This window comes from Anopheles arabiensis, chromosome 2, assembly GCF_016920715.1.
Source record: "Anopheles arabiensis isolate DONGOLA chromosome 2, AaraD3, whole genome shotgun sequence".
NCBI lineage: Eukaryota > Metazoa > Arthropoda > Insecta > Diptera > Culicidae > Anopheles > Anopheles arabiensis.
Window position 1 is genome coordinate 64,025,291 of NC_053517.1, and position 15,333 is coordinate 64,040,623.

At 34.7% G+C, this 15,333-nt stretch overlaps 1 protein-coding gene across 1 annotated transcript in view; it reads left to right on the forward strand.

Annotated features, from left to right (window-relative positions):
• The first annotated feature begins 878 nt into the window (after positions 1 to 878).
• LOC120908453 overlaps positions 879 to 15,333 on the forward strand; it is a 41,653-nt gene continuing 27,198 nt past the window's right edge. Inside the window, exons 1-3 of the mRNA XM_040319435.1 lie at positions 879 to 1,011; positions 4,715 to 5,322; positions 8,333 to 8,551. Of these exons, the coding sequence (XP_040175369.1) occupies positions 5,036 to 5,322; positions 8,333 to 8,551 (506 nt within the window). The 5' untranslated portion in view covers positions 879 to 1,011; positions 4,715 to 5,035. The remainder of the gene's footprint in view (positions 1,012 to 4,714; positions 5,323 to 8,332; positions 8,552 to 15,333) is intronic.

Sequence of the window (15,333 nt, forward strand, 5' to 3'; positions counted from 1 at the left end):
AAAACACGGTGTTGTTTACATTTATCCCAAGGTGCATTAAAAAGATCAGGTGGTGGAATCTGGAATCAAAGTGTATGTAGTCCAGGTGGTCTCATAGCATTTTTTCATAACCAATTTTGAACATCACTTTTTGACAGAACGAGTGAAAACTTTTGCTCCAACGAGCTTTCTGGAGGCTTGACTAATACTCAAAATACTCTTACAATCTTCATTCAGAAGCAGCGAAGCGATAAAATTTGCCTTCTAAATTTGTACCCTAAAACTGTGTTTATTATACTCAATTAGATAGCTGCTCGAAAACTGCTATACAATGCAAACAGCTGACAGGCTGAAATTTCAGCCTACGAATTTCAAACGGAAAGGGCCCCATTAGTAGTTGCGTAATAGTATTGCATAGTATTGGAGCCGGTCTCGTAGTACAGTCGTCAACTCGTACGACTTAACAACATGCCCGTCATGGGTTCAATCCCCAAATAGACCGTGCCGCCATACGTAGGATTGACTATCCTGCTATGGGGGGAAATCAATTAGTCACTGAAAGCCAAGCCCACAAGTGGTACAGGCAGGCCTTGACCGACAACGGTTGTTGAGCCAAAGAAGAAGAAGAAGAATAGTATTGCAAAGTATTGATAAATGTGAGTGTATTGAAGTTTTTTTTCCAAATGTAGCTTGATCATTCTTGACAAAACTATGTGTTTTAGTAGAACGAAAATAGATGTAAAAAAAAACAACAACAAATACTGCGGGCAATTTTTTACAGAATCTTTGAGTTTTTGCCCACTGTGACGGCATTGACTCTGTTCGTATCTACGGTCGGTGCATCTGGTGTGGCCTGGATTGTTATTTAGCAATAGTCCGCTCACTCGCATGTTGGCGGAGCATGTTGGTGCTGTGTCTCGCTTAAGCAGTTCAGTCGACGTGCAACGAATACCTTTCTTCATCGTTCTGAATTTGTTGCTCTAAATCAGTTCTGTGAATGATAAACATGTGATCGCGTTACAAATAATTTCGGTAAATTCTATAAATGTGGTAAATTCTGGAGAGCTATTATATATATGTTTAGTTGCGTTGATGTTTACTGTATGATTGTAAATAATTACCAATAGAAACTTTCCGTGCTCGAGTTTGTGTTGTGAAAGAGAATCGCAAAACAATGGTGAAAAGTGTGCAAAAGAGAGCAAATGATTTAAAATTGTGATGTTTTATATGTTACATACATGGCTTCACTGAAAAACAGCGAAAAGTACCGAGATGGTTGTATGGCATAGAAAGGAGAAATTGTGATGTGCAAAAAAAAAAAAAAAAGATATCACTAACGCGGTCATCTTCGTATGAAAAGTGGTTCATATGCTACCGGCAAGATATCACCAATACGTTTTGCACTATGCCGATTTGACCGATCTCCCAAGGAAGTGACCTCAAAAGGCACGGTGCCAGGCCAAGACAGACCGGCAGAAAGAAGTGTAACGATATTACAGTGAACAGATGTGTTAAACGAAAGTGTATTCGTAGATTTTGTGTACATCGTATAAATGATAGAGGGCTATTGTGTACAGTGCAAAAAGTGTATTATATATTTCCCAGATGTATTTAAAAAAGCTATTAACTTAAAATAATGTTTAAATATGGTAACTGTTGCAGTCCACCTTTTGCGTTGAAGATATTGGAACTTGAATTAATTGAGACGTATTGTGAACAGTACTTTTGTTTGTGTATATGCTCCTGAAATATTAACAATATTTCAAAATATGTATGCTTTGTTCTTACTGATATTTATATTAGTCAAAACGGCGAATACACAACATAAACATAACATAAAGACGATGGAATCAAAATTACAGATTGGTACCGAGGAATCTAAAGTATAGTTTGCCGATGGCAATGAATAGAAAGCAAGTTAAATTAAAAAAGAAGAAAAAAAAAATCAAAGTTTGTTCCACATTTTTTATGTCAATAAATTTAGAAACATTTTCCCTACACGAATAATGGTCCGTTATTCGTGTCACTGGAAAGATTAGTTGGTGTCATCCACTTTTCCGCACATTTTTGATTTGCATATTTGATTGAAGCAAAATTCGGAATGTAAAAAAATCGATGTTGATTGATAAATTACAATATACACATTTACATATCAAGTTCGTGTTTAAATAGCCATTACGTCGCAAATGGTTATTCATTTGTGCTAGCAATTTTTGAATGCGACAAAAATAAACAATTATTCTGCTTTTTGTTTAGCGAAGAACGGTCTGGGTATAGCCGTATTTATACTGATGTTGCTTCAAAAATAATAAATTGAATGAGGATAAAGCGAGATCAATTAATAGATTTTTTATCAATAATAATTTAAATTAGCACTTTTTCTAACCAAGTGCATGCTCGATCGAGCGAGCAAAACAAAAATAACAGGGTTTCCAACGCAGTTCCAAATGTAAACATAATTATTCAAGACACACGAAATGTTTTCAACAGCTATCTTCTTCTTCTTAAAGCGAGATCAATTAATAGATTTTTTATCAATAATAATTTAAACTAGCACTTTTTATAACCAAGTGCATGCCGATCGAGCGAGCAAAACAAAAATACAGGGTTTTCAACGCAGTTCCAAATGTAAACATAATTATTCAAGACACACGAAATGTTTTCAACAGCTATCTTCTTCTTCTTTGGCACAACAACCGTTTTACCGTTGATAGCGACCTGTCCTGTGCGTATGAGGGCACGGTCCATTCGGGGCTTGAACCCATGACAGGCATGTTGTTCATTCGTACGAGTTGACGACTGTACCACTAGATCGGCCCCAACAACTATCACAAATAAAATATATGAAAGATCATCTTGCACTGGATGCATAATGTTGTTCAAATTGGAAACTGACTCTGAAAACCCTGTAAGATACGTTAATGCTTAATGTATTTTATCAGGAATGTGCCAAAATAAACAGTTTACTTAATTATAAATCTTAGCATTACAATGGATCTAATTGTATCGTTAATTTTACCGACCGATCAGGCCGAGAAAAAGTAAACGCCCTTGAGCGGAAAAACTGGTAACAATCATAATAGTGACGAAGAGTAGGAAATTGCGTTGGCATAGGAAGCATCATTTAAAAAGGAAGTATGCCGAGGAGGATGAAAGTATGCAACAGAGGTTAAAAAGGTCTTGCAAATCCCTGTTGAACATGATCGAGAGTCATCTTTCTGTTCATAAATGGGGTCCGTTTCCCTTTAGCTGCAGGAACCTGTCTCAGAATAGTGCACTATGTGGGTTAATGTGACGCACTAACTGCATGAGTAAGTGCTGGAATAAATGGGACTAATGGGCTTGGTTTTGCTTCAGCTTCTGCTATCCTGAATAATTGTCGTAGAATTAAATGATATGAGCTACTTATGATAATTAACATGTATTCCCCAATATACGCAGACCGGAGGTTATCGCGTATCTTGAATACTCGCGTAAATCGAATTTCGAGGTTTTCAGTAAAATTATAGCGAATAAAAAAAAATATTATAAATTGGTGCGATTTTGTTGCTGAATCTTTAGTATATTTTTATTTGAAAAAATATAAGATTTTGGGATTATTAAAAACAGCTCAGCCTAAATTTCAGCTTCGTTTTCAATTAATTTCAATTATTACAATTAAAACATGTACGTATGTGTGCATAATTATTTCCACTCATTTTAATCGTGTTTTTTTAATTAAACGATTAATGAAGTTCAACTACCGTGCTGAACAATACCAAACAATTTACACTTTTGACGGGTTCATTTAAATTGCATGGTATATGCAAAAAACATATCGAACTTTGCAGACAATACTAACGTTTAATTTTCCTAAATAGATGAAACAGCAAGTGAAGATGAATCAAAACAGCGGTTACAGTCCGATTATTTTGATGTTAATGGTGAACCATGGCCAATATGATCTCGGAAGAGAAATTCGTACTCCTTATTAACTTGTAATCAACTAGCCATGACCATTGCTGTGTTTCCAGTGTCCGCGGGCCTTGGTACAAGTGCAGACTATCAATACTGTAGTACATTCTCCTAGGGAAGAGCAATAGAAAACGGGTTTATTTTTCATTGTTGATTTTGTTGTGCCATTAACATAATTTTAGGATCTTGCAGAACGGCGGAAGACAAACTTTGAAGTTTCGAACGTTGTATGATCACGATTGTAATTTGGAGAAAGTTAAAACTTGTCCGGTGATTTGATCATTGGGTGTGAAGCTGTCATTAGAAGAGTCATTAAATAATCATTCATCGCATTGTGTAAACATAATAAGTACTGCTCGTTTTCTCATTACTTCGCAACCATTCTTATTAGTGGTATTTTGACCTGAATAAAGATAGCTGGTTAAAAATTAACCTTTTGTATTCCTCTAATGGTTGTTGATCATCGACAATTGGGTAGGGGGACATTTTACTCTGTCATTTATAAAGAGATTAATCTGGAGACAGATAAAAAACATGACATCTGTTAAAAAATGCAAGATGAGATGATATTTGTTTTTAGTAAACTGTTTAATATTATTAGCATATACAGATATGGAATCATAGGAAAACATAAGGTTTTATGTTTGTGTAAAATCATCGCTTCGATAAGCAATGTTAAACAATGTTAAATAAGTTTAAAATATTATCATTTATTATGAAAAACTTTGGCTTTGGTGTATTGCTAAATTACTTATATTTCACGAAATAATTATCTTTACAGGTTGCGTGTTTATTTAACTCACCGGAACTGCACGAAAGTCAAAACCAGTTTGATTCGGTTGATTAGTTTCCTTCCTCTTCCTTTAATATGAAACAGTATGGCAGAGAATGTGTTTTAGCTTGCTGCTTACTGAGTGATAATTGATACAATTGCATTCTTTATCCAGAACCATTAGAGCTATTAACAGAATTGCAAAGAGTTATAATTGGTGCTAGCCGTGAATTGGAATGATTGAATAATTTACAATACAAGTAAATGCATTACACGCATAAGTAAATTGGAGCACATGCATTTGATGTTGCACAGTTTGTGCAAAGAAAGATGGGTAACATTATGAGCAGTAGTGATTCAACGCTTCACAGACAACAGACGAACAGAGAACGTTGTGCATATTATCGAACGAGATCGCAAGATCAAATAGATTATACTACCACAAAACGGTGCTACTTTGAAGATGATATCGACAGCAATCGAAACAACGATCATGCAACTTATAACAATAGACAACAGTCTCCGACTCAGGAAAACTCTCGCATGTTGTTCTTGTTGTACCTTATTCATCGAACATGGAACGTGGTGGTCGATAGTGTGGATCAAAAAGGAAAAAAGTAAGTATGTAGTGTAGTATCGTAAACAAATTATTTAGCCTTTGCCAAAAGCACCTTGCAAGCTTTCTTTATAATCACGACAAAATTGTAAATTTAATCCGTTTTTTTATGTAAATAAATTATTGTATTGAATGGTAACTTAAAAAAAGTACGGAGAACTACGGATGTGGGAATATAGTTTGTTTCTGTCATAATCATGTTTTTTTTTCAAATTTCGAATAAAATATGCAATTTGAGTGAAAATATTCGTATTTCTCGAGATAAAAAAAGCAAAAAAAAATGTTGTAAAACCAAAAACTGCAAATCGCATAATACACGTGCACGTTCCTTGATTTTGGCTTAATTTCCGACTTGCACTTTCAATTTCTCTTAGATTTATTTCCACCTTTTTACTTTCTTAGGCGTTAGTAAGTATGTCGAATGAAAAGGCAAACTCCGCATGTAGGATGCTTGGAAGGGTTTTTTTGCATACTTATGTGAAGGCTTTTCATTCATCAAACGGTTTTGTGTTGGGTATTGACCGAAGAAATGGTCGATGGAGTATTAAACTAACATTGAAATACATCGCAGAGCGATAGCACGGCAGAAAGGCAATGTTCGATCGAAACCGGTTTCACCCCATGCTGTATAGCATGCAGATTCAACTATACATGCAATAAGTGCCATTCGTTGAAGAAAGTGCGGAAAAGGTAGGAAGTGAATGTACCATGCATACTACAAATCATGATAAATAAGCTTGCTAGGCTAAAGTGTAACACTTAACTGAGCAGTCAGTCCTTATATAATAAATTTACACAGTGTACATAATATTGTACTAATATAAAGTTGCATTCACGAGAATATATCATACATGGAAATGTTGTAAACTTTTATTTTTGTACCATATAGTTTTTATTGTGAAGTACTCTAAAAACCGCCGTGGAATACTTTGTGTGACGCTGGTTCCGCATATAATATTACTTGATGACTTTATTATTTTTTCGTTGGGCACATAAAACGATATGGAAGATATCATTTACCGTGTAGACATCAACAGAGAATCAAACAAGTTATACAGGAAGGAAGTATGTGTTGCTACTTAATTCCGTTTCATGGTTAAGAGTTGGTTTTTCCTACACAACTGAGAAAGTATCAAGAAAGCATACCGATACATATTTATACGGAAATATTAACAAGCAACAACACAATGATTTGCATTGCAATTACGGTGTTGGGATTAAATAATTTCTCAAAAAAAGGAGAAAAATTTAATACAGCTAACATTCATACTACTTACATACTAAAACAAGCTGTTTCGAAAATCATTGACTTTGGATATTATTAGTACAAGTTATGGATAGTATTATCATACAACAACAATATTACACAGCCCCTTTTTTCAACCTGTTTCAGTAAAATTTTATACTGTAACTTTACTTTACATTTCTTAGAGGAAAACGGTTTAGTGGATGCCTTTTAATATTACATATTTTACTCAAAAGCAGTAGACAATTTGACTTTTTTTAGGTAAGATTTCGGCTAGCAGAATTACTTTGAAATAATTGGAAGCCACGATATGTAAAATTTCTGCAACAATTCACCAGGAAAGGAACCTAATGATATCTCAAGAGGACCAAGCGCAGAGTGCTTACTTATTTCTACAAAATTTAGTACAAAAACTGTACCAAACGATATAATACATAGATAATTATGAGCTGAAGAGAATGGTAATCTCTCTCGGCATTAATACAAATCGTTATATGAAAGAAATATTTCGTTACTTGGTTATCCAACCCAAACAACCAATTAGGAGAAAGCGGGGCAAAATGGGCATGTTAAGCAGTTTACTGAATATTCCTTTGAATATTCCACAAAACACAATTTTTCTTTCATTAATGTATGCCTCAACCATTTATCTATGGATTAAAATTGCCACATAGAATAAAAACAACTTAAAAACATGAAAATAATGTAAAATAAAAGTTGATGTTTTACGAGAAGCTATTTTGACACGCGGGGTAAAATGGGCATAGCCCTGGGGTAAAATGGGCATATGTAAACAAACTGTGAAACGTCAAAACACTGGGGCAATTTGGGCCACAACAACTGCGCTTAGGTAATGGTCTATGCTTTTGCACACGTTTCGTGAAATGTATTTTTCGTTCTATCTTTTGATTTGCTGGTCAGAAAAGCCCTTAAAATTCTTCCAAAAATATGTTATCAAGATTAAAACAGTTTTTAAACGTTTAAATCTACAAAATCGAATCTTATGAAGCTGTGTCTGTTATCATTTTGAGGCGACAAAAACAACGCCATAGCCTCACCAAGCGCCGTATGTCAAAAGCATCTGGCCATTTTGCCCCAAGCGTAACTGCCCATTTTGCCCCACGTGAAGCATTTTTGTATTTTTGCATTCAATCGCCTTGCTTTCTTCAGACAAATTGTAAAGAAATATCATATCTTTAAAAATATATCATGAAAAACGTCAACGCATCCCTGTGACACTAGTTTAAGCTTATTTTCGAAGTGGCAAAAATTACATCAATATGCTGCTAAACCTTATTTTGCATTTTTCTTAGTTATTTGTTATGTAAGGGTTATGAAAACTACATGGTGTTCATAGAACACTCTAATGAATACATTTTGAGCATTGGAAAGTATCTTTGTAGTAAAAAAATGCTTAAATAGAGGGTGCCCATTTTGCCCCACATGCCCGACACATAACATATGATTTTATCTAGCTTGTTACACAAAAAGCTCTTAGATATACATTGTTACGTGTAAATTTTAATTGCTATTTAACATTATTAAATAATGAAATTAATCACTCAGACTATACTATCTTAAACATGACGATAAAGCACCATTACTCAAAACCATTAAATAGTTGTCACAGTTATGTATACATACAAACAACAACAAAAACACACATCAAAAGATTATTGAAAGATTGTTACATTAAATTTGCTCTAGATTATTTGATTTGGTTTGTTAAGTTATTGTTCACAATTCGCATTATTATCCTTTTCAGATCTCGCTTGGGTCCGCCGCCGAATTCAGAAGACAAAATAGCCTCAAACTATTTATACAATGAAGACTTTGACATCGACCTCAATCTTACAGATTTGGACGACCAATCGAGTATGTATGAATCTCAATACACATTCTGCACTTGCAGCTACTGTGAGGAGGAATCCGATCGCAGCCCATTCAACAACGTTCCCGGCAATAGATTTTCCTTTTGTGAAAGGTATGCTAGTACTTGTACTTTGTAAAATATTCTCATTATTTACGTTACGCTATGTTATAGATTACACAGATATACTGTATTCTTCTACAGTTGTGTTCTATACATTCTATACCCTTTAAGTTTCGTTTTTGTTTGGTACACGTGGTGTATATCCAACCTTTTTAGTCACGGACCACTTAGCAATGCATACAGATTTTCCGCGGTCCATAACTATTGAGGACATGTATTTTGTAGACTTTATACAAACTATATTTTTGTGAAATAAAAAGGACAATATGGATTGTAATTTCGAGGCATGGCAGGGCCGTTATAATAAACTAAACTGAATGAATTGTAATTTTGTAATAAATCAATTCTTTCGCGGATCACCGGTTTTTTTTACTAAAAAAGCCGCTGGTGTATATGAATCGATATTTTTAGTTGAATGATGATCACGATAACTGTATGTTTAAAAAAAATCAAAACTGTCTAGTGGCATTTTGTAAGCCGCAATCCCAGTATTAAATAGTTACAACTATCGATATGATCAAAACCAGTTGAATTTAAACAAGTGCCTCACGAGCTTCTTTTGTCTACAAAGAGTACACCTTTCATGCAAAAGATCTTTATCATACATAGAAACATAAATTAATGAATGGAAACATTAATGAACTTCACACATGCATTTTAAGTATATTGCCTGAGCAATAAATCCCACCTGCCCTAAAAAGCTGTTTTTTTTACTTCGACGTTGAATGTTTATTTTCTACGCGTAACCTTTTCGCAACATTGAAATTATAGTCGTCAACTCGTACGACTTAATAACATGCCGGTTGTGGGTTCAAGTCCCCAAATTGAGTCCCCCCGTGATTGCCATTGCAGGACTGACTATCCTGCAATGGCAATCAATAAGTCACTGAAAGCCAAGCACTCTAGTTGTATAGGCAGACCTTGACCAAAAACGGTTTTTGTGCAGCGAATGTTTACCATCACAACAACTTTAAAATTATGGACTTTCAATCATATTTATTTCAATCGATTTAAAGATCCAGTGGATTTGTGTCCGTGAATTATGGCTCCGTGAGTTTTGCGTTTGTGAGTTCACGTCTGTGTATTTTGAGTCGCAATTTTACACAATGTCACAATTTTACTACAGGATTATACCACCAAATATTTTGTGATCAAGTATTATGTGACCAAGCATTCTGCATTTTCCAAGGATATTGCAAGGATATGCGATTTTGCACCGCGTATCTTGGGGACTACCTGCACTTCAGTAACATATGAAAATGTATATTTATACGAAACACTCTCCACAATAATAACGTATATAATCATTGCTAGAAATGCTCATAAAAAACGGGACCAATTACTCACAATAGCTCACTTTTGATACGGACAGCAAGAGATTAGTATTTATACGCCTAAATGTATGCCATGTTAGGCGTAAGGCATAACTGGTACAATTTATGATTTGGAGCGGAGAATTTTTTCCTTGTTTTGCTTCAGACTTTTTTAAATAAGTCGTTAGTATTTATGCTATAGAGGGTACGCTGAAAAAGGAATGTGACACATGTTTTGATATATTTGTCAGATACGAAGATAATAAAGTAGAATACATACCAAACAAAGTGTGTCTTGTGTGTATTATTCGATAGCTGCCAGAGCGCTGCCTGAGCTAAACCACCTAAATGTATGCAACCCGCATTGAGCGACAATGACGAGATTTTCAAATTGCTCATTGTCGTTTTGGTGTAAAATGAATATAACACTTTTATGCTAAATCACATTTATAAATCAACTTGGTTAGAAATTAGGAATGACTTTTTCACTCCTAGCACATTTCACTAGTTGTTATTGCTGCTGTTTGTTTTATGTCTTTTCTTGCCTGCTGTCGTCCAGCCGAAAATGTACTTCTAGCAATACGGACTTGAGTAGATATTATAAAATATGATTGAATTAAATATTATGTTTCAAAACTTATTTTAATAGCTTTTATATGTTATATGTGTGCTAAGTATGTTTCTGATTTTACAGCTTCTGCCCAATACCTAATGCACAATAACAATGCTGAATGATAAACCCATCTATCATACCCATTACCTGTTGTTAGTTCAGTATTGATGCAATTGTATTTATGTTTATGAATAAAACAAATACATTGAGGCATCCGATTTTAGTTTCGGCAATAAATAAATTTTGTAGATAGTTAGCGATGACCAGTACAAAGGCTATTTACTATTCCTAAAATCCAACACACTTCAATGTATTGGATAACCGGCCAATAATAATGTTTGAGTAAAATTGTGTAAAATAGAAAGCTCGTTGAGCAAGAATTTTTATCCTGGAGTTTTCTCTAGTCCAAGGTTTATTTTTTATTCAGGAGGAACAGTTTTGCTATGTAACTAATCCAAGGTTCCATTGTTGTTGATGTTATTTTATACTGTACTACAAAACAACGGAACAACTAGGTGAAAGATAACTCCATGAAATATTTCATGCTATATTTTCAGGGTGCTTTCTACCGCTTTTCTACGCCTTTGTCAAGGGTGCATGGTATACTGCGTCTTTTAGGCAAACATTTTTGTTTCTGATAACAAACAATGTTAGGCTGGACATACACGAATCGAGATCGTAGCGGTACCGCGAAATTTGCGCGTTTAAAACAGTTGTAGAAAAGCTGGGCTTTCAAATCTTCCGCGCCTCCAATTGCGCCTTCTGTTTCGCAGTTTTCGCAGCAGCGCGAACCGATTATTCTAACTTTTTCTGATTAATTTGTCTTTAAACTCGTGTCGAGAAAAGGGTTTTGTATTTTATTTTGCAAAAAATATCTGAAATAAATAATTTGATTCGCAAATTGATAAAAAAAATATTTCATCTTGGCACATTCAATCGTCACCAAACCTCGGAGGAGACCGTACACGAACTGCGGTTATCTCGCCTGTCTGTTACCCTGCAACCAGACATCCCGCCAAATAGCGTCGCGCCGTGAAGCGTGAAGCCAAATTCAATAACATTTGATGATATTCGATGTCACCGTATTAATACACGATGCGCCCCGTATTAATACACGATATTCGTTTTATCAAAACATAAGTCATTTCGCGTAGCCAACCCTGAGCTATAAACGTCATTTCCATACATTTTCAGATTGCGCCAAGATTGCGCATAAATTTTCAAGATTATATGTCCGAGATATATAATATTTTTTTGACAGATAAATATATCAAACCGACCCATTTGACAGATAAATATATGCGCAATCTGAGATTGCGCATCGTCTATTGCTACGGGCAGGTCCATACAAAACCAATCTGTTTCACGGCGAATACTTTCATGCCATGTGTGAGCGCTCGAAAAATGTGACATTTCATCGAATGTCATCGCATCATACAAGATAACAGCTGGGTACATACCAAGGTGTTATAAATGACAAGGTGAAGTTGTTCAGAGCAAAATGACATTTTTCGACTTGACATAACTGTTCCGGGGGCTCCGGTATAAATTAAATGTAAATATATATATAAATATAAATATAAAAGTAATATAAATAAATTGTGGAGGGCTGGTGCGGGTTAATGAAATTTGTATGCAGAGAGTGACAGGTGTCTTGCACAATGTCGCCCAATAAAAGCGATAAAAATCAACCTTCTAAATACATTATCCTTGGTATATACCCACATACGTGAAATGTTTCAGTCATGTTGATTTTGGCTATGTTTTTACGGTTGACGGCGTGAAATTGTCGCTATATGTCTAGTTGCACGGTCAGATTTTATTTGCACAGTACAACAGTACAAGTCATACGCGATTTTCACGGTACCGTGGAAATCTAGATATGTTTATTTTCAATCTTATGTTTTTGGCCAATAATGCCAAATAATTTTGGCCAGGTGACATTTTTGTTATTGTCAGTTATAACATAATCCGTATATTAGTTATAACTGTAACTGTAAATAGTATTAAGTGTCAATTGTAGTATGGTAATTTTTTAAACATATTTTTCGTCTGTTTTTTCTGTGAAATATTTTCTACAAAGGTATATTTCACAGCATTTGTTAACTTTTTTTAAGCCATTCGAAAAAGGTTATATTAAAAAATACAGATGCATATTTTACTACTCTTGTCTATTGAAATGTTCCCAAGTATTGCAAAGGTTTATAAAATGGGAAAAGAACATAATTGATGAGTAATTATTAAGGCCGGAATACATTGATCGTACTCCGTAGTGTAATTTAGATTTTCACTAGCGCATCTGGCGGCGGCTGAATGAAGCATTTTGCCAAACAATTTGTAGCCGCGTCAGAAAATATGTTATTTTTCCATATTTTTTACTTAAACTGGACTGAAAAAACTATGCAATTTATAGATAAATATGTAGTGCAAGTATTTCAACCATTTTCGCATCAAAAAACGATGAAAAAACAACTTAAATTTAAGATCCGGCATGACCATTCCCTTGACGACCAAAAAAAGCTTCCTCCAGCCTCCGCGAGATGCGCTAGTGAAAATCGAAATTACACTACGGAGTACGATCAATGTAGCCCGGCCTTTAGACTGAATATATTTTGATCGGTTGACAGTCGTTCAAAAGTGCTGTGACTAAAGCTGCTTTAATCTTGTAGATAAGTTTAACCCAGGTAGAGGATACAAAATTGATTGGATAAAGTAAAAAAACTGCAGCCGTTATTTTTTGTTGATTTTTTTGGCATGATGATTATGCTGGTTATTAACGTGGGCAATTCACTGGTCATGTGTTGACAGATATTTAAAATAAATTACATTTTTGCATAGTTATACTATTTACTTATTCAGATTATTTCCTTTGAGCTGCCAAACTACCAAATCAATCTGAATCTCGAGGCAATCCTTCCAAGAGTAGATACATTCCAACAATTTCTCAACGTTGATCTTAGATTTCAGGTTTGCGATTTAGGCAGGTTTTATTCATTTAAATTACTTAATGCTTACATTGCCATATGGCCAGAACTAGCTCGAATACGCTGACGCAACTGACTAACGAATAGATTAAAATCTGCTGATAACCCTAACCGGTTCTATACTTATATTACTCTATCAGTTATTATTCTATTAGTTTGTTTGCATTTCTACTAACGTTTAGACGTTACGGAAAATAACAATAATGAAAAGTAGATCATAGCATATAATTCAAAACATTAGTAGAATTATCGTTGTCAATATTTGTTTCCAATACAATACAATACAATACATAACTCAATACGAAAACTAAAATATTTGAAATACTTCTTGAAAACACCAAATTTGTTGATACTATTTTACGCATTTTTTCCGAAGAAAAAACTTCAGCATTTCTTCTTGCCCGGTTGCTAACTAATCGTTTCTCCTATATTGTGCAGCCAACACGCCTTGCTGCTCTTATTAGGCTGTCGTTTCTCATTTTAGTGGCAACTAAAACCCCCGTTTGTTTGAACTCTCTTGCTTATTGAGCATCAAACTAAACGCTAAACCAAGAAGCCGAAGTCTCTCTCCCTAATTGCTATATTCAAGCAGGAAACCATTCGAAGGAAAACGCTATCTTCCCCTTTGGTTACTCTGTTACAGTTTGGGTCGTTCTCTGGCTCTTTTAGTGTCTCTCTCTCTCTCTCTCTCTCTCTCTCTCTCTCTCTCTCTCTCTCTCTCTCTCTCTTCGTAGAAGTGGAAAATAGTCCAGTAGTACGGCAGATATGTAGTAATGAAGAGAGCCTGAGTGCGAGTTGGTTAGTTTGCTAGCTTGATTGAGCGAAGGTCGCTCGACCGTCAATATTGTTAGAGCAGTTCATTACGAAGTGTGTGCGCTTGGGTGCTGCAACCGTTATTACGGGTTCGTTGCTTGATGTAGAGTTGAAGTTTAAAAAAGGTGTTTTTCAAAAAATGTGTTTCTGAAGTGAATGAAATCAGCTGTTGTTTAATGCATTAAGTTTTAATTAATGCATGACAAGAATATTCTGAAATGTACAAGCTAATAAGCAAATGATGTTACAAGTGATGGTAGTGTGTCGTTACCATGGTACACCAGAAGTGTAATGGAAATGCAACCAAAAACCACAAAATAGTAGTTTGTGCAAGAAATGGTACAACCGGTGCAATCAAACATAGCAGATGAAAATAAAACGCTGCATGTACAAAATGTGGTTTAAAATAATCGAGGTACTCGATAAGATATAGAGAAGAAATGGTGTTACGACAATTGGCTATTGGTTGAAATAATACCTACCTGTATGGACGTTCAGTGTATGAAACAGTTATTGTTTTCGCGATTGTATGTGTCCCAATGAATGATTAAAGTTTGCTGTGGTTTCGAGGTTTGCTGTGTGCTTGGCACTGCCACGGAAAATATACGCTCCAAATCCTCGCAATAGTTTCGCGTTCATGCGGTCAGTTTACCGTTATTTTCAGTGTAGAAAAAAATCACATGTTTCGAATACACTAGTGACTACGATGATTTAGTAATTGACTATTTGTATGTTATTGTATCAAATTTCAGTACAATATCATAAATAGCAACAGCAAAAGTGCAGCAATAAAGCGACTGTCTTTATTATATATCAAACACAGGTACCAGGTAATTTGTTTTTCCATTATAAAAAATATGTTTTACTTAAGAGAAATATTAATAATCAAATCCTATTTTTGATATAATTGGGTTATCTAATCTCAAGAACAATAATATTATTGTTTAATAATTATTTGTTTAAATTGAACATAGTTACACAACCTGCAGATTTTGCAGGTTCAACTATTTTAATAGCATTTGAAGGAAAAAAAACAAATTAGCAGAGAGT